At 41.5% G+C, this 18,701-nt stretch overlaps 1 protein-coding gene across 2 annotated transcripts in view; it reads right to left on the bottom strand.

Annotated features, from left to right (window-relative positions):
- Positions 1 to 17,846, bottom strand: part of uggt1 (UDP-glucose glycoprotein glucosyltransferase 1) — a 177,258-nt gene extending 159,412 nt beyond the window's left edge. For both annotated transcript variants that reach the window (XM_073040806.1, XM_073040805.1), the window contains exons 1-7: positions 17,792 to 17,846; positions 13,077 to 13,215; positions 9,332 to 9,414; positions 4,812 to 4,942; positions 4,604 to 4,716; positions 2,038 to 2,212; positions 1,161 to 1,257 (exon numbers count right to left, since the gene is read on the bottom strand). In XM_073040806.1, the coding sequence (XP_072896907.1) occupies positions 1,161 to 1,257; positions 2,038 to 2,212; positions 4,604 to 4,716; positions 4,812 to 4,942; positions 9,332 to 9,414; positions 13,077 to 13,215; positions 17,792 to 17,819 (766 nt within the window). In that variant the 5' untranslated portion in view covers positions 17,820 to 17,846. The remainder of the gene's footprint in view (positions 1 to 1,160; positions 1,258 to 2,037; positions 2,213 to 4,603; positions 4,717 to 4,811; positions 4,943 to 9,331; positions 9,415 to 13,076; positions 13,216 to 17,791) is intronic.
- Positions 17,847 to 18,701: the final 855 nt, after the last annotated feature.

An 18,701-nucleotide genomic window follows, 5' to 3' on the forward strand; every position in this document is an offset into this window, starting at 1 on the left:
TTCAGCAAAATAAGAACAATGGAACTTCAAGAACATTTGACACATCAAGCTTTCACTATCACTATATGACATTCACCTCAAAAACTATATATTTCAAAAGGCTATCTTGATTTATTTACTTACTTATATTTTATTTAGAGTGCAGCGGAGACAGACCCTTCCGGCACAATGAGCTGCACCACTCAACAACCCTTTTAACCACAGGACAATTTACAATAACCAATTAACCTACGAACTGGTACATCTTTGGAATGTGGAAGGAAGCTGGAGCACCCAAAGGAAACCCACACACTGGCGGGAAGAACAGACAGCGTCAGAGTTCAAGAATGTCAGAAACTGTTGTTCCTGTCTACTATGAAATTGGTCTGACATCTCCAGCTGCAAACCATCCTAAAACTGGCATCACTTCAGTGACTAGTTTTGGTTAGTGTGTGTCTCATTTTAATCAGTTAACAGCAGTAAAACATGAAAAGCTCATTACTTTAGGACAGCTGTAATAACAGAATAAAATCAGGTGTACAGTACATAACCCTAAAAGTATTCTACAGCACAAAAATTAAATTAAACCCGTGTTGTTTTCCAAAGCAAAAATGCATTCTCTATATTTTGCTGTACTTAACAAAGAGGATACTGGTATCCCTCTGTAAAGATCAAGGGGTATAGGAGCTGCCAACTGCAGCTAACAGACCCTTCAGTCTATGTCCCTGATGCTACAGCTGGTTTGCTTTGAGGCCACACACACTTGAGGATTCTAAAACACCACTTCATTACTGCATTTCTGAGATTTCCCTCCAGTCACCGTTCCCCCTTTATCTCTAAGATAGCTCTCCACTGTCCTGATCTAGTGATGCTGTAACTGTCGGTTTTGGAAGCACCTGCCCTCGAAAATGTGCAGGATGAGTCTTAACATTCTTAAAGGGGAGCCACCCACATTAATAAATACTAAACTGAAGGATGTTTCAGTTTTACTTTTTTTGTACAAATCCAATTAGTGACATATACAGCACCACTTGCTATGCCACAAATCTGTGTTCTGTCGAAAGTTAGCCTTTGGGTGAAAATAGCAAACTGCTACAAATCTTACATCACCATTTAATTTAATTTAATTACTCATTTCCACAAATTTTGAGAAGGCATACAATTGTTTTTTTAATAATCACCTGTCACTTGTGTGTCATCTTTGGCCTTGTATTCTGTGCTTTTAATGGCAAGCTCAACACCATAACCAGAAAGGAATACCTTCTCCTGACTTGAATGCTGAAAAAAAATTATAAAACAAATATCACTGACCCATCATTTATTATGCTTGCTCAATACTTAACAAAATACTTGACAACAATGGATTGTGTTAAATAATTAAATGCAGCATCATAAATAAAAATGTCTATATTTCATTTGTCATCCCCACTAGCCTAAGTTTCCTGCTTCCTGGCTCTATGCCCGAATGCAAACTTAGCAAATGCTCAAGGCAATCGTTATTCCCTTCCATCCTCAATCTTGCCTAACACTTTTGCTTGTTTTGTTGTATATCAGCTCCTTAATTTTAACCTTCAATTTTGATCTGAAAGTCAGACCAAAAAAAAAACATTCTTTAATAGTTGTAGTCAAAAGCAATAATTTAGCAGTTGCCATTTGGAAATAATTATGCTATAATAGATTAGCAATAATTTCACTAAATAACAGAAAAGTTGAAAAGGATTGAATGACCCTTTCTGCTCCCAAACAAAAATGAGCAAAGCAGTCTTGAAACCCCATGCTAATGGAGCTGGAATTCAGGTCAATAACTGGGGTCCAATATTAACCAGATGTATCTGAGATTCATCACTTGGGCATAGTAGTAAAACATTACCAACTGATTCATATCAGATCCTGCCATAAAAATGTGGTTGATTAAAAAGCGAATGTACAATTCTGCCCATCCCATGGGGTTAACACTTCAAAGCAGATCCCTAAATGGTGTAATTATTATATCAGAAAATTAATAACAGTAAACAAAGAACTTGGGAATAAGCTTGATTACAAAGCAGCTTGTCTTACAGCAACATAATGCCGGAGTACGTAGTTGACCCTTCCTTCATCTGATTTGGAGCAGAGAAGCTTGTGGAACCTGGAAAACTCTTCGGTACCAATCTCACCGTAGAGAATCACAAATGGAAGTTCATTTCTTAAAGGTGCCTTAATATGATCCACTTTAAACAAATAAGGGCCAGGTCTAATAATTAAAGACAAAAATCAGAATTAATAAGATCTAATAGGTTCTATGTAAAATTATGCAAAATAATCCTCCTTGAAGGCAATTATTTGGTAAACTTCAATTCCAAATTTCATAATTCCTGTTTCTGTCCTCGTCTGTACTATTCAGTCACAAAAGAGAGCACTTTCCCATAAAGAAACTGCCCAAATTTGAATATTTAGCACCAATAAAGTCTAGACAGCTGTATGTCTAGCTAAAATATGGAAACTTGCCAAGCATACTGATGTACTTCCAAAACAGGAATAAATTTATATTCCTTTGTTACTACATAGCATCTTCTAAGAGTAGGAAAAAAATATAGTAGCCAGAATCTAAATGAACCACATAAACAAACAAGTTAAATACAGATGTGTGCATCAACCAGACCAATTATATTGTAAAGGATGAGCAACTGAAACCGTGCCCCAATTAAGCAGCTGCACCAATTAGCTAAAGTTTCATGCAAATAGTTAAAATGGTATTTAAAAAAAGACAAACTACTGTTTAACTGAGTAACAAAAGTACTTAAATGAAACACAGAAGAACAAATTAGGACACTACCAATACTACTAGTAACTGTCTGTCACATCTGATGACAGGAAACCCGTGTGGAAGAGTTTTTAAAGTGGAAAAGCTGTTGCAGTGGGACAGTTCCACTCTCTCAGCCTCAGAAGTCCATGTCCAGTGGGATGAGTAGAGATCACATCTGGGGTCTTCCCTGGTTGCAGTGGATGACCTTGACTTCTTCTGTGCCTTGTCATGCCCTTTGCTCTCCGTGCAGTGTTGCAAAACTGCCTTTCTGGCCCTTGGATCTCTCTGTAGATCTCATCTGCCCAGTCTGCCAGATCTGACTTTGCATGCTAAGACATGCATGTCCCTACCTCACCAGAATATGAGTCCCTTTGGCTACCCGCATCTGGTTTAGCCTGCCAGCTGAAGCACTGTAGCAGGGAGTAGTTGCTGTCATGTGCAAACAGCTACAGGTGAGAGCTGAGTATCTGGTGTGGACCTAAGGTAACATTTGGGATGATTGTCAATACCTTCAAATTCTTCATCAACTTCTTCATAGTTCTTAACTTGTTGAAGTAGTGAAATAGTTTTCTTTTCACTCCCAGCCGGTTCAGGCATTTCCAAGTCTGAATGCAGCGAGCAAAATAGTCCTGAACTGTCTTACTGTTTATTTCTTATCAACTATCGGTGAAAAAAAATACCGCTTTTTAAACACATGCACAACTGATGCTGTATAAAGGTGGTCGCTCAAAGCAGAATGTAGCATCTAATGGCCACATAACATGCACACAACTGATGTCCGTTAGAAAATGTTCGGCAGCAGTCTCCTGCCCCAATTAAATGCCATACTGTCCTAAATAACCAAAGGGAATCCCAGCTAGTTTCTCAATTTGTTTTTGTTCTTTAAGAGCTGTTCCAAATAAGCAGCTGCACCGATTAACCGATGACCCAATTAACTGGAATTCACTGTATTCATCAAAGTATCAGACTCATAGTGTTGCTATGCCAAGTTACACAAAATGTACACTATTGAGAAGCACAGGTTTGACTTGACCTTTAAGAAACCTATGCTCTTTCAATTTCTTCGTTGTACCAATGTAACAAAATTTCTTGAACATTTATTTAATAAATTATGTGCCAATTCCACCAATTTATTGTATTCTGCTATAAAAATTGCACTTAACACTTTAAACTGTGAGACAATCAGATCATCCAAAAACAAATAACAATCCAGGTCTTGGAGTTTATCGACTAGTGCAACTCACAAGAGCTCAATCTCAAATTAACAATACTCCAAGTACAGTGTAACATCCCTAGATTGTCATGATGCTGAGATACATCCTAGGATGTGCTGGGACACATCATCAGTGGTGTAACGTGGGGTCATCGGGTGTTTTGGATCTTGCAACATCAGACACTCTCACCCAGGTGAACCAGCCAGGGTTGATCAGGCCCTGGCCTGTGAACCAGGAGCACTGGTCCACAGATCACACCTCTTGAAAAATGAAAAAACAGAAAAATCCCCACAAATGTGAACAGCATATAATAATGCTTTGCTTTTGACAAGATACTGATTAACACCATTGAGGTGTGTTCTCAATCCAAATCATTAATTGATCATATTAACAGTTATTGGAGTCTTGGTTTTGGATATCTGTCAATTTGAAACCAAGCTCTGCAGCTGAAGGAGTACTATTATCAACAAAACATATTGAACTTGTTTTGCACTGTACCCATGCCAAAGCCCACTTGTAACAAATCATAAATTATAAATTATTTTGAATTTGACTTGTCCACAATTTCAGAAACACTTTATAATTGATATTTTTCAGTGTCACGGTGTGCTTTGTTTTAGTTTACCTCTCCAAGGCATTCTGAAGAACAGCCTCCAACTTGTCAGGACTGCAGATCTTCTCCCCGTGCACATTTATAAAAACAGAACAGTTTTCTGGAGGGGGCTCCTCTGCCGCAATCTATTCAAAGAGTTTGTATCATTTATATCAATAAAAAAAACAAATACAGTACTCACTTCCATTGATTATGTAAGACACAAAAATAGTCGACTCACCTGCTGAAACATCTGAACAATGGCCGAATAAGCCCGAAGGGATAAGGCAAACTTCAGAAGATTGACCTGTACAGGAGTCAAAAACTCACCAGCTTTCTGCAGAATGTGGTTGTAATACGAAATATCGGTTCCTGCCATGTAAAAAAATAATTACAATGCTTCAAATATTCTTTCATTGGTCCTTACCAGTCTAAATATACACGCCAACTCACCTTCCTTCCTGGAAAGATTATAGACTCCTGGGTAATATTTAATTTTATCTGACCACTGAAAACAGACAGATGGACAAGCCTGACAACATTTTCTCCCAGACTCAACGCATGCATTATCATTCACTGTTACAGCACAGCTGCCCAAAAGAATTACAATAACCTCTACCACCAAGAAGGACAAAGGCAGAGGCACATGGAAATAATATCGACTGCAGCCTCCTCATGTTCATGCTGAACATCATCCTGTCTTGGAAATATATCTGTTTCTTCACTGGTGCTTGATACAAACCTATCCCCATCCAATATCACTGGGAACAGCTTCACAAGCAAGTTTGCAGCAGGTCAAGAAAGCAGCTCATCAGTTTCTTCATAAGGGAAAAGAGGGATAGCAAAACTAGTCTTTACAGCAACAAGTTTCAAACAGCAGATAAATAAAACTTCTCTCACTTCTCCTATTTTTATCCAAGTTAATGAATCTAATAATAGTACATTTCAGGTGCCGACAAATTCAGTACACACTACGGCGCAAATCTAGGATGAGTGGCTCACGAGATTAACATAGTTAACAAGGACAGAAGAGATTCTGCAGATGCTGGAAATCAGAGCAACACACATAAAATGCTGGAGGAACTCAGCAGGTCAGGCAGCATCTACGGAGAGGAATAAACAGTCAATATTTCAGGCTGAAACCCTTCCTCGGGACTGGAAAGGAAGGGAAGATTCCAGAATAAGAAGACTGGGGGAAGAAAGTAGTATAGGCTGGCTGGTGATAGGTGGAAAAGGTAAAGGGCTGGAGAAGAAGTGATCTGATAGCAGAGGAGAGTGGACTGTGGGAGAAAGGAAAGGAGGAGGGGCACTAGGGGTGAGACAGGATGAAGAGGTCAATACTCCCCAATGCCATTAGGCTTTACAATTCAACTGCCAGGACTTAAGAACTTTTTTTTTTAAAGCTATTATTAATGCTTTTTGAGTTAGTGATTTAGATGCACATCATATTATTACTGAGTTAAGTATTGTATGTAATGAGTTTTTGCTACAACAAGTGTATGGGACATTGGAAAAAATGTTGAATTTCCCCATGGGGATGAATAAAGTATCTATCTATCTATCTATCTATGATAGGCAAGTGAGGAGAAAAGGCAAGAGGGGAGCCAGAGTGGGGAATTGAAGAAGAGGGAAGGGAGACGGCAAAAACTACTGGAAGTTGGAGAAATCAATGTTCATGCCATCAAGTTGGAAGCTACCTACACAAAATATGTGTTGCTCCTCCAACCTGAGAGTGGTCTCATCATGGGGGAAGAGAAGGCCATGGGTTGACATGTTGAAATGGGAATGGGGATTGGAATTAAAATGCTTCATCACTGGGAAACACGGCATTTTGCAGATGGGGCGAAGGTGTTTGACAAAGTGGTCCCGCATTCTACGTCAGATCTCACCAATGTTGAAAAAGCTGCATCAGATACAGTAGGGTGACCCCAACAGATTCGCAGGTGAGTGTTGCTTCAACTGGAAGGACTGTGTGGGGCCCTGAATGTAGGTAAGGGAGGAAGTTAATGGCCAGGTATAGTACTTCTTTCGCCCACAGGGATAAGTGCCAAGAGATTAGTGGGGAGGGACAAATGGACCAATTCCACCAGATGGAGAAGGATGGTGATGGAGGGGAACTGGTTGGGTCTGTTATTGAGCAAGAAGTGGAGACTGTTAAGGCTTTCTTGATGGGGTTAGAAATGTACAGGGGCTGGACATCCATGCTGAAACTGAAGGGATCAGGGTCAGGGAATAGAAAGTTGTTGAGGAGATCAAGAGCATATGAAGATTCGCAGATGTAGGTGGGAGGGGACTGAACCAAGGGGAACAAAATGGAGTTGAAGTATGCGTACATGAGCTTAGTGGGGCAGGAGCAGGCAGTAACAATGGATCTACTTGGTCAGTCAGGTGTGCAAGAGGTAGAAATTAACAATACAGAGTAAGGGAGCTATGAAATTGGTGGCAGTGGATAAATGTCCATGGATAAAAAGTTGATGAGGTTTGTGATGATGCTGGAGGCAATGTCCTGATGGTCCTGACTGGGGTCCTTTTCGAGGGATAATTAAGAGAAGGTATCTGAGAGATATTGCCTGATCTCAGCAAAGTGGAGGTTAGTATGCCAGAGTACAACAGCACCCCCCTTGTCTATAGGTCTGAGGTTGGGATTGGCACAGAGAGAGTGGAGGGCAGTGCAAAGGGGTAAGGTTCAAATAGGAGAGAAAAGTGCTTAAGTCAAGCCTGTTGATGTCTCATCAGCAAGTAGAGATGAAAAGATCCAGAGCAGAGAGAAAACTAGAGCAGGGTGTCCAAGAAGAGGAGGGTTAAAGATGGGAGAAGTGGTCATCGTGGTGGGATGGGCTTTATGTAGTGGAATGCGCAGAACTCACTGAGGTGTGGGTGAAGGGGGACAAAAGCTAGGCCCTTGCCTAGGACAGAATGTTCCACCTCACAGCGGGGAAGGTCAGAGGGAATACTGAAGACATGGCAGGGATCAGAGGGGGGAAGAGAGTTGGTGGCATCAGAGGAGGGGGGAGGGTTAAGAGAAGGTTGGGTGGGTGAAAGATTGAAGCTCTGAAGATCCAAGAGCTGATGGGGGAGCCTGACAACCCAGTGTTTGGAAGTAGTGATGGATGCAGGGGACCCGTGGCAGTGGGAAAGGTCTCAGGCTGGAGATGGATGTGGCCAAGGTCAGAGATAGAGGCTATGTAATTCACAGTCTGAAGGCACATAGGGTCGTAGGAACCACAGTTGGCAACAGTGGGATCCATTATCAAGAAGTATCCAATGAGTATGGTTAACAAGGAGTAGCTTTTAGTTGATCTTTAAATTATGGGCAAACAAATAAATTAACTGAACTACTTTTACATGAGTTTTAAAATTTTTACTTCACTTTATTTGAGTGGCTGATGAATGCGGTAAAGTTCTGTCACACTGCAAAACTATTTTTTTTAAACTTGGGAACTCATATCAGGCTAATGTTCATTGGCTACATCTTATCATTCAGCACAATCATCCCATCCAAACTCATCATCAAGCTTCAAGTCCTGGGCCTCTGTGCCTCCCTCTGCAACTGGATACTCAACTTCTTCACCGGCAGAGGACTGGTAAGAACATCTCCTCACTGACCATCAACGCAGATGCACCTCAAGGCTATCTGCATAGCCCCCTGCTCCACTCTCTATACAGAAGACTGTGGGCATAAGCACAGCTCCAACGCCATCAGCAATATTGTCAGTGCCACTAATACTGTTGGCTGAACCACAGGTGGTGATGACTGTTACCAGAGCAAGGTAGATACCTTGTTGAGTAGTGATGCAGAAATAATCTTTCGCACAATGTTAGCAGAACTAAAGAGTTGATTGTTGACTTCAAGAAGTGAAAGGAGGGTGAATATGCGCCAAGCATACATTGGGGGAATCAGTAGGGGAGAGAGTCAGTGGCTTTAAATTTTTGGCATTAACATACAGTTTACCTGTCCTGGGTCCCTAATGTCCAGCACATACACTCTGAGGCCACTTTATTAGGTACAACTCCTTGTTAATGCAAATCAGCCAATCACATGGCAGCAACTCAATGCATAAAAGCATGCAGACATGGTGAAGACCATGTTCAGACCAAACATCAGAATAGGGAAGAAATGTGATCTAAGTGACTGTCCGTGGAATGATTGTTGGTGCTAAGAGAAAGTGGTTTGAATATCTCAGAAACTGCTGAGCTCCTAGGATTTTCACACATAAGTTTCTAGTTTACAGAAAATGGCATGAAAAAAAAGTCATCCAGTGAGCAGCAGTTCTGTGGGCAAAAATACTTTAATGACAGAGGTCAGAGGAAAATAGCCAGAGTGGTTCAAATAAGTCAAGTAACCATGTGTGACAGCAGTAGTGTGCAGAAGAGCATCTTTGAATGCACAACACATAGAAACTTGAAGTGGATGGGCTACATACAGCAGCAGAACAACAGAAGTATACACTCAGTGGCCACTTTGTTAGGTACAAGAGATGCCTAATAAAGCAGCCACTAAGCATATAAATTTTATTCACTTACTCTTACTGTGTAAGCATGTACTAAACAATCTGGTACATTACATAGCTACATAAAAGACAAGAGACTTCATGGCAAAGTTAAGGCGGAACACAAAACCAAGACACTATTAAATGATTAAACAGGCTAGTGTGTTTCTTCCCACTTTGTAACCCTGGGTTCTACATGAGATATGAATTTGTGTGAAAGGGACAGCCAATCGCATCAAATTGAATTGGTATACAACTCGGGAACTTTTACCTTCATCATCCTCTTGATGGACTTCTTGAGCAGCATCCACAAAATCCCAGAATTTAGCTTTGCTTTCCTCAGCCAAAAATTCACTGCAAGAGGAACAAAAATTATCCTACAATGTACACAGTTCTTCAATGAAGTCATTATTGTACAGTTAAGAGCAAGTTACATAGAAAATACAAGAAAAGATCTTGCTACTTAGCTATTTTTCTATCATTATCCAAAATTCACAACTACAGCTTGCTGAAGTTAGAGCACCTCGTCTATTCTGGTTGCTTGCACACACTTCAGACTGTGACTGAGATAATGCACCAAAATTACATCTATGCATTACTATTCATCTATTTAGATGAAGACTCTGCAAAGTTTGACTACCTAAAGAATAACCAGCAAAGTCACAAAACAATGATTCAAGATTGTTTAATGCCATCTCCAGTACACAAGACAGGAATGAATTGTTACTTTGGATCTGATGCAGCTCTGAAAAAAAAACACATTAAAATAAAAAACATAATAAATATTAATACATAATATAACATAAATAAATTAATTAATTGTATGTACATGAAATGATGCTAGGTACAGAAGATTCTGTACGTAAGGTGACTCTGACAGGAAATTATAAAGTAGAGGTGGTAGAGTGGGTTAGAGGTGTTGATAAGCCTTACTGCTTGGGGAAAGTAACTGTTTTTGAGTCTGGTGGTCCTGGCGTGGATGCTACCTCACCCCCTCCCTGATGCGAGTGGGAAAAACAGTCCATGAGCAGGATGAGTAATATCCATTGTGATATTAGCCTTTCTCTGGCATCTTTCTGTATATATGTCGTTGATGACAAGTAGGCTGGTGCCGATGATACGTTGGACGGTTTTGACGACCTGTCATGGCGCCTCCTGTTCGCGCAGTGCAGTTTCTATACCATGCAGTGTGGCAGTACATTAAGATGCTCTCTACTGTGCATTGTTGAAGGTCATGAGTACTGATGTGCACAGTTCAGCTTCCTTAGAAAGTAGAGGCATTGGTAAGCTTTCTTGATTATGTAGGATGTGTTCTGGGACTATGAAAGGTTGTGTGAATTGTGCAATCCCAGAAGTTTGAAACTACTCACGGTTTTCACTACTGTTGCCGCTGATATAAAGCAGGGCGCGAGTGGTACAAGTTCTCCTGAAATTGATAACCATCTCCTTTCTGTTGTTAACACTGATGAAGCCTGGCATCACACCTTCAGCTCTTCCACTTCCTCTCTATTGGCTGTCTCATCATTGTTAGTGAATCGGCGAACTTGACAACATGATTACTCGGATGTTTGGCCATGCAGTAGTGGGTGAGCATAGTGTACAGAAGTGGGCTCAGCACACAGCCCTGGGGGGCACCCATGTTGAGAATGATGGAGAAGGGGGAGCGGTGGTGCATTCAGACTATCTGAGGGCTGTTGGTTCGGAAGTCTAACACCCAGTTGCACACTGTTCTACTTGAACTGAGGAGTAAAAGTTGGTTACCAAGGTCTGTGGGTCAATAGTGCTGAATACAGAACTGAAATGCAGGAAGAACATTCTAACATAAGTGGATGTTTTAGATACAGAACACAAAGTGCAACATCAAAATTCAGAATAAAGAAAAAGGTATCTAACAAAATTGTGAAATAAATCCTGTTCCTTGTTTATATTATAGTGACTTCTGACTCAAAATCAAGATAAGTGAGACTCTGTTTCTATGACATCAAAGGAACGAATAAACGTGGGCTAACGTAGAAAATAAGTAACAGTGTGACGAAGCTCTGCAAACTACCAAACTCCTTTTCCTTTCTCCTCAAAGATCATGGCATGGCTAGTTGTAGAACTGAATTGAAATATGTTGGTCAATCCCAGAACTAATTGTAGAAACTAATACTCACCCCCACCAGCCAGTTTATACACCTTCCTCTCCCTCACCCTCTTATTCTGGCTTTTTCCCCCCTTCCTTTAGAAGGGAGATTGAATGGTACCACAACAACCTCAATCAACGTCATTGAGGAATACAGGAAGAGGAAACTGGAGGCCCATGAGCCTGTCCTCATCAGGGGATCAGAGATAGAGAAGGTTAACAATGTTAAACTCTTCGACAATATCATTTTAGAGGATCTGTCCTGGGTTTAGCATCTAAGTGCCATTATAAAGAAAGCACAGCAGTACCTCTACTTCCTTAGAAGTTTACGAAGATTCAGCATGAAATCTAAAATTCTAATGAACTTCTATAGATGCGTGGTGGAGGGTATACTGACTGCTTGCATCACGGACTGGTATGGAAACACCAATGATCCTTGAACAGAAAAGTCTACAAGAAGTAGTAGGTACAGCCCAGTCCATCACTGTTAAAGCCTCCCATCCATTGAGCACATCTACAAAGAGGATGAGAGGTGACCTGATAAAGGAGTATAAGATGATGAGAGGCATTGATCGTGTGGATAGTCAGGGGCCTTTTCCCAGGGTGGAAATGGTTGCCACAAGAGGACACAGGTTTAAGATGCTGGGGAGTAGATACAGAGGAGCTGTCAGAGGTAAGTTTTTCATTCAGGGAGTGGTGAGTGCGTGGAATGGGCTGCCGACAATGGTAGTGGAGGCAGATATGATAGGATCTTTTAAGATACTTTTAGATAGGTACATGGAGCTTAGTAAAATAGAGGGCTATAGGTAAGCCTAGTAATTTCTAAGGGAGGGACATGTTCGACACAACTTTGTGGGCCAAAGGGCCTGTACTGTGCTGTGGGTTTTCTATGTTCTATGAGTGCTGTCGCAGGAAAGCAACATCAATCATTAACGACTCCCAATATCCAGACCATGTTTTCTTCTCACCGCTGCCAAGGTACAGGAGCCTCAAGATCCACACCACCAGGTTCAGGAACAGTTGTTACCCCTCAACTATCAGGCTCCAGAACCAAAGGGGATAACTTCACTCAATTTCACTTGCCCCATCACTGAACTGTTCCCACAATCTATGGACTCACTTTTAAAGACTCTTCATATCATACTGTCTCGATATTTATTATTTATAGTTACTATTATTATTTATTTTTCTTTTTTTCATATTTGCAGTTTGTTCTTTTTTACACATTGACTGTCTGTCTGTCCTTTTGTGTGAAGTTTCGCATTGATTCCATTGTGTTCTTTTGTGTTTACTGTGAATGCTGGAATTACAGGCTTGACTGACAGGAACCATCAATTTGTGGAACTTGTCGCTCAGGGTCTTGGTCTAAAAATGTGTTTTCTTACATGACTATATTCTTTTCTTTCCTTCCTTCTATTTTGAATGTGCATGTATGGTTTTGTACCTTGGCCCCAGTCTACTCGACTGTATCCAGGTATGGTTTCAGTGACAAATAAACTTAAATTGATTTGAGAGTAGTATATGGTGACATATATGTGCCTGAATAATAAATTTATTTTGAACTTTCCTGCTCTGATGAAGGGTCTCGGTCCAAAACATTAACGGTTTATTGATGCTGAGTTCCTCCAGCATTTTGTTTGTTACTCTGGATTTCCAGCATCTGCAGAATCTCTTGTGTTATAGAAATCACAAATTCATTCTATCCCTAACACTCATAATGATGTTGTAACTCTTTATGAAAGTACAATCTCTTTTCTCAGCATCAAATACTCTCTGACTAGCTGCTATATCATGTTCACATTGGGAATGGCAACAAAACCTCATGTAGACAAAAATAAATTATACATATGAATTACTAGTCCCATAGGCACTGCATAGGCAGTGGAATTACCTTGCTTCCAGTAACAATGGTGTAGATGGCCACTTGGTAGTCAGCGTTGTTGTCACTGCCTTCGAGTCAGCATTCACAACCAAGAAGAATACACATACCAGAGCTACTGTTGCAAGAATCCTGGAGTTGTTGTTTTTAGCTGTATGAAGCACAAAAGATTAGAAGTTATCAGTTTCTGGTCTACTTAAACTAATCTTCCTACCCCAGTCTCATCAAATCACTGAATCATAGAAATATAGAGCGTTGAAATGGGCTCTTTTGGTGTATTTTACCCATGCCATCCATGATGACAAACAACACTAATTATCTCATATCCAAATACCTGTCCAATTACCTTTCAACGCTGTAATTTAATCCATCTCCACCACCAACTTTGGCAGGTTATTACAGGTATTTACTACCCGATGTGTGTGAAACTTATACACCCCACCATTGAGCACATCTACATAAAATGCTGTCGTAGGAAAGCAGCATCCATCATCAGATGTTTTCTCTTGCAGTTATTCCTGACAAAGGGTCTCGGCCCAAAACGTCGACTGTACTTCTTCCTATAGATGCTGCCTGGCCTGCTGCGTTCCACCAGCATTTTGTGTATGTTGCATCCATCATCAGAGATGGTTAAAAAGACAGCCAAGGGGAATGGACAAGAAAATAGTTTCTAAGAAACATAGGTCATTTGTAGACTCCCTGCCCTAGGAAAAACACCCCTCATAATCTTGACATACTTCTGCCTCCTGTATAAAATAATTATTAGTTAAGAGACTCTAAACAATCTGCAGTAAAATTGATTAAAACTAAAATTAATAAATACAATCAAGAATTGTCAACATCAACATGGCTCAAATTAAATCTAATTCAAGCATGAAATGGAATATGACCACTCTTGAACAATGTATACTTAATCTTAATCGTTGATTCCTTAAAAGCCTCACATTGTGCAAGTCACATTCTGATCATCTGGCACACTCAGGGCTAGTAACATTTCCTGACTACTAGATGTTATGCAACACATTTTAAATTTTCTTTTCTTAGATTGTACACAGTACTATTCCCAGTGAACCAGGCTAGTTTGAATTGAAGATACAAAAGGAAGATAGGAATCAGAGCCTGGTGAGTTGAACAAGTGACAGGACTGGGTCACAAAGAGTCGCAAGGGAGCATGGGAACCAGTGCCCAGGTGAGTCAAAGGAAAGACCAACAATCATTATTTGATAAAACAAATGCCGATTTTTTTTTTTTGGCAGATTATCAGTCTTTACCACCCATACTGATCCACCAGGACTCCAGTGCACAGAAGCAACAAAGCAAAAACACAAGTACAATTACAAAGAAAGCACAGCGATGCCTCTACTTCCTGAAGAGTCTGCAGAGATTTGGTGTAACATCTAAAACTTTGACAAACTTCTATAGATGTACCGTAGAGAGTACATTAACTGGCTGCATCATGACCCGGTAAGGAAACACCAATGACCTTGAATGGAAAATCTACAAAAGGTTGTGGATTTGGTTCAGTACATCACGGGTAAAGCCCTCCCCACTATTGAGCTTATCTACATGAAATGTTGCTGTAGGAAAGCAGCATCTGTCATCAGAGATGGATCAAAAAGACAGCTAAAGGGGATGCACAAGAAAATTGTTTCTAAGGAACATAGGCAATTTGTAATATATAAATTTGTTTGAAATTATTCATGCATATTTACTGTTATTTAAGCAGCTCCGAACAAACTTATCTCCAAACTGCTGGACTTGGGATTCAACACCTCCCTTTGCAAGTGGATCCTCGACTTACTGATCAACAGACCATAATGAGTAAGGATAGGCAGCAACACTTCCACCACGATTATGTTCAACATTGGTGCCCCACAAGGCTGCATCCTCTGTCCCTCTATTGCCTTACAACTGTGTGGCCAGATTGTGCTCTAACTACACCTACAAGTTTGTAGTTGATACCACTGTACTTGGCTGCGTCTCAAATACAGGAAGAAGATAGAGAGCTTAGAAACATGATATCATGACAACAACCATTCACTCAAAGTCAGCAAAGTAAGAGAGCTTAATATCGACTTTGGGAATGGGCGTGGAGCACGTGTTCCTATTCACATCAATGGCGCTCAGGTCGAGAGGATTGGGAGCTTCAAGGTGCTCAGAGAGAACTTCACCGATAGCCTATACTGGTCCAATCATATTGATGCCACAGCCAAAAGGCTCAACAATGCCTCTACTTCCTCTAGAAGCTAAAGAAATTAGGCATGCTCCCGTCAACTCTCAACAATTCATATCAATGCACCATAGAAAGTACAGGATGTTAATGGGGCTATATTACAGACCAGCCAACAGCCCAAGGGATTTAGAGGATCAAATCTGTAGAGAGACCACAAACTGTTTCAAGAAACACAAAAGGTTCATTTAATGTCAGAAAATGTATATAGTCTGCAACTTGAAATTCATATTCTTCACAGGGATCCACAAAACTAGAAACCCCACAATATGGATGATAGAAACACTGAAGCACCCCACACCCTCCCTTGTGCAAACAGCAGCAAAAACATCGACTCCAACTCGTGCCAGCAGAAGCACCAACCCCACCCTCATGCAAATAGCAGCAAAAAACCCCCCAGAGTCGATCAAAACTACAGTCCACAAACCAGCACCGGTATCTCAGGCAGGCTCTCTCTCTCTCTCTCTCCAGCGAGGGAAAGAGATCACTCCTGCAACAACAAGAGCAGAGACCAGCAACTGTTCCAATGTTACAAGCTTCCACATTGTTTCTCCAAGACCCCGTCGTGAGGACCAACGCCTCTCTCTCTGCATTGAGACAGCAGCTGGCAATTAAAAAACACACCACCTGCTGTCTCACTGTTTTCTCTGGTGGTACATACTTTCAATGTGTATGACCTTGGGGGATCTTAGAGAGACAGTTTCCAACAAGAAAGTTTAGTGTGCAGGAGTCCATGAGCTCACAAAGAGTCACATCTGGGCAGTGAGGCAGTGAGAATTATGGACAGAGTCCATAGAGGAGAGGCTGGTTCCTGTTATGTGCTGAGCAGTGTCCACAACTCTATTATTTACAGGTATGTGCAGAACAGTTGCCATATCAGGCTATTATGCATCCAGATAAAATGCTTTCTATGGTGCATCAATAAAAATTGGTAAATTAACAGGACATGCCAAATTTATTTAGCCTCCTGAGGAAGTAGAGGTGATGATTAGCTTTCTTGGCTGTGACATAATATGATTAGCACAGAAGCTATTGAAGCTCTCAACTGAAGTCAATGACAGACAAACAGACAGACATACTTCATTGATCCCTAGGGAAATTGGGTTTCGTTACAGCCGTGCCAACCAAGAATAGTGTAGAAATATAGCAATATAAAAACCATAAATAATTAAATAATAAGTTAATCGTGCCAAGTGGAAATAAGTCCAGCTCTTTTCAGTTGTTGGCAATGAGGGAAAGGTTGTCATGACAGCATGTGTCTCTTTCCTGTACTCCATTCATCATCCAAGATGCAGCTCATTACAGTGAGGCTATCTGCACACCTGAAGATGGATTTAGAGCTGAAGCAGAATCCGGCCACACAGTCATGAGTGTACAGGGGGTAGAGCAGGGGTTGAGCATGCAACCTAGTGGAGCACCAGTGTTTAAAATAATCATGGCAGAGGTGTTGAAGTCAAGGATCTATTGCAGAGTAAGGCATTAACTCTCAAGTGCCAAGAGTTTAGCAATCAGTTTTCCTAGAATATTAAAGGAATAACTGCAGTCAGTAAACAATCTTGAGTGCCAGTCCATGCTTTGGATGCAAGTTCATCAACATAGCAGTGTGTGTGGTTACAGCTACAAACATAGCATACAATTTAACTAATAATGGCAAAGGAGCACAAGTGTTGTGTAAGCACAGCCTTGTACCATGGTTGAGTAGTGAAGAAGGAAACATGACAAGGGACTGTGACAAAAACTTCTTTCAATTCATGTAGAAAGTAACAGCACTGCATTTGCAGCAATGGGCACCAAATACTGTGGTAGTGAAAGCAGAGGGAGTATGTGTCAGTACACAGCATCATGGTTTGGGTACTGGCATGGACTCTGTTCCACAATTCTGCTTGGGATTCCAGTACGCACATGATCTTAATGGGGTGCCAATACAGAAAGTACTACCGCATGCAAACGCAGTACCAACAACCCATGCAGGCACAGATCCTAAGACAGACACCAGGCACTTCCTCTCACACCCGGCGTTCGCGGTCTGCTCCAATCACCACCGTCAGCGTGTCACCACCACCGCCGCGTCCTGGACTCAGAAAATGGGACACGCCCCTCTGCCACTGATTGGCCGAAACCCAAGAATCTAACGAAGTGAGCTCCCCGAGTGGTTAGATTCATTGCCAATCACCACCACCTGGAAAAGTTGCTCCTCTCTCTACCCCACCACCGCCCACCACCACCCCGAACCCCGGACAGACAGACACGGCGCGTACACAATCTACCGATAAAATACCACTGTCTAGCACCTCGGCGCTACTGACAGGCGCGGCTGCAGTTAACAGTCAGCAGGCGCACGGCAGTCTCAGGATACGGAAGCCAAGATTAAGCATTAAGGCGATCCGGTCACCTGCCTACCACGGCGGAATAGCACCGCCATTCACTCGTCCACAGGCTACCGCAGCCCTAGCCATCGAACGGTGGGAGTCGCCTCTCTCCCGCTCTCTTTACTCACCAGAGCCGGCGAGCCAGAGCGCCGCCATCTTAGGTGTCCACTGCGACCCGCCCAGGACCCCGAGGGATCACGTACTCATGCCCAATCAAATAACAAACAATCGCTTTATCATTCTGGCAAAGACCCGGCAGTTACAGAAAGTTCATTGTAATTTCTTCTACTGTTTATGGTTAGTCATTTGTGATTTAAATGATTCAACTTCCGGCGGCTGCATAGGACAACTACTATCTGAAGGACCTTGGGAAGCTGGGGCGCAGTGTATCGCTCCCTATTGGGCTCCCGGCACCATTGCATCGGGGAGGGGGCGTGGCCGCGATAAAATGCTGCAGATGCTGCAAACCTGAAGTAAAACAAGACCAGGCAAAGTTCAGCGTTCATATCAAATACCAGAATCAGGCCTAATATCACCAGCACATGTGAAACTTGTTAACGTAGCAGCAGCAGTATAATGCAATACCCAATGAGAAAGTATATATGTATATTGAATAGTTAAATTAAAAATAATACAAAAACAAATAATGATTATAATAATAATAATGTGAGGTAGTAATCACCAGTTCAATGTCTATTTAGAAATCGTATGGCAGAGGGGAAGAAGCTGTTCCTGAATCATAGAGCGTGTGCCTTCAGACTTTTGTAGCTCCTTCCCAACAGTAACAATGAGAAAAGGGTGATGAGGGTCCTTATTAATGGATGCTGCCTTTCTTAGGCACGGCTCTTTGAAGATGTCTTGGATACTTTGGAGGTTAGTAGCTGTGATGGAGCTGACTAAGTTTACATGTTTCTGTAGCTTCTATCGATCCTGTGCAGTAACACATCCAAGCAGTGATGCAGCCAGTCAGAACGCTCTCCATTGTACATTTGTAGAAGTTTTCAAGTGTTTTAAACAGGTGACAAACCAAATCTCCTC

Source organism: Hemitrygon akajei, chromosome 3 (assembly GCF_048418815.1).
Source record: "Hemitrygon akajei chromosome 3, sHemAka1.3, whole genome shotgun sequence".
In the NCBI taxonomy this organism is placed as follows: domain Eukaryota; kingdom Metazoa; phylum Chordata; class Chondrichthyes; order Myliobatiformes; family Dasyatidae; genus Hemitrygon; species Hemitrygon akajei.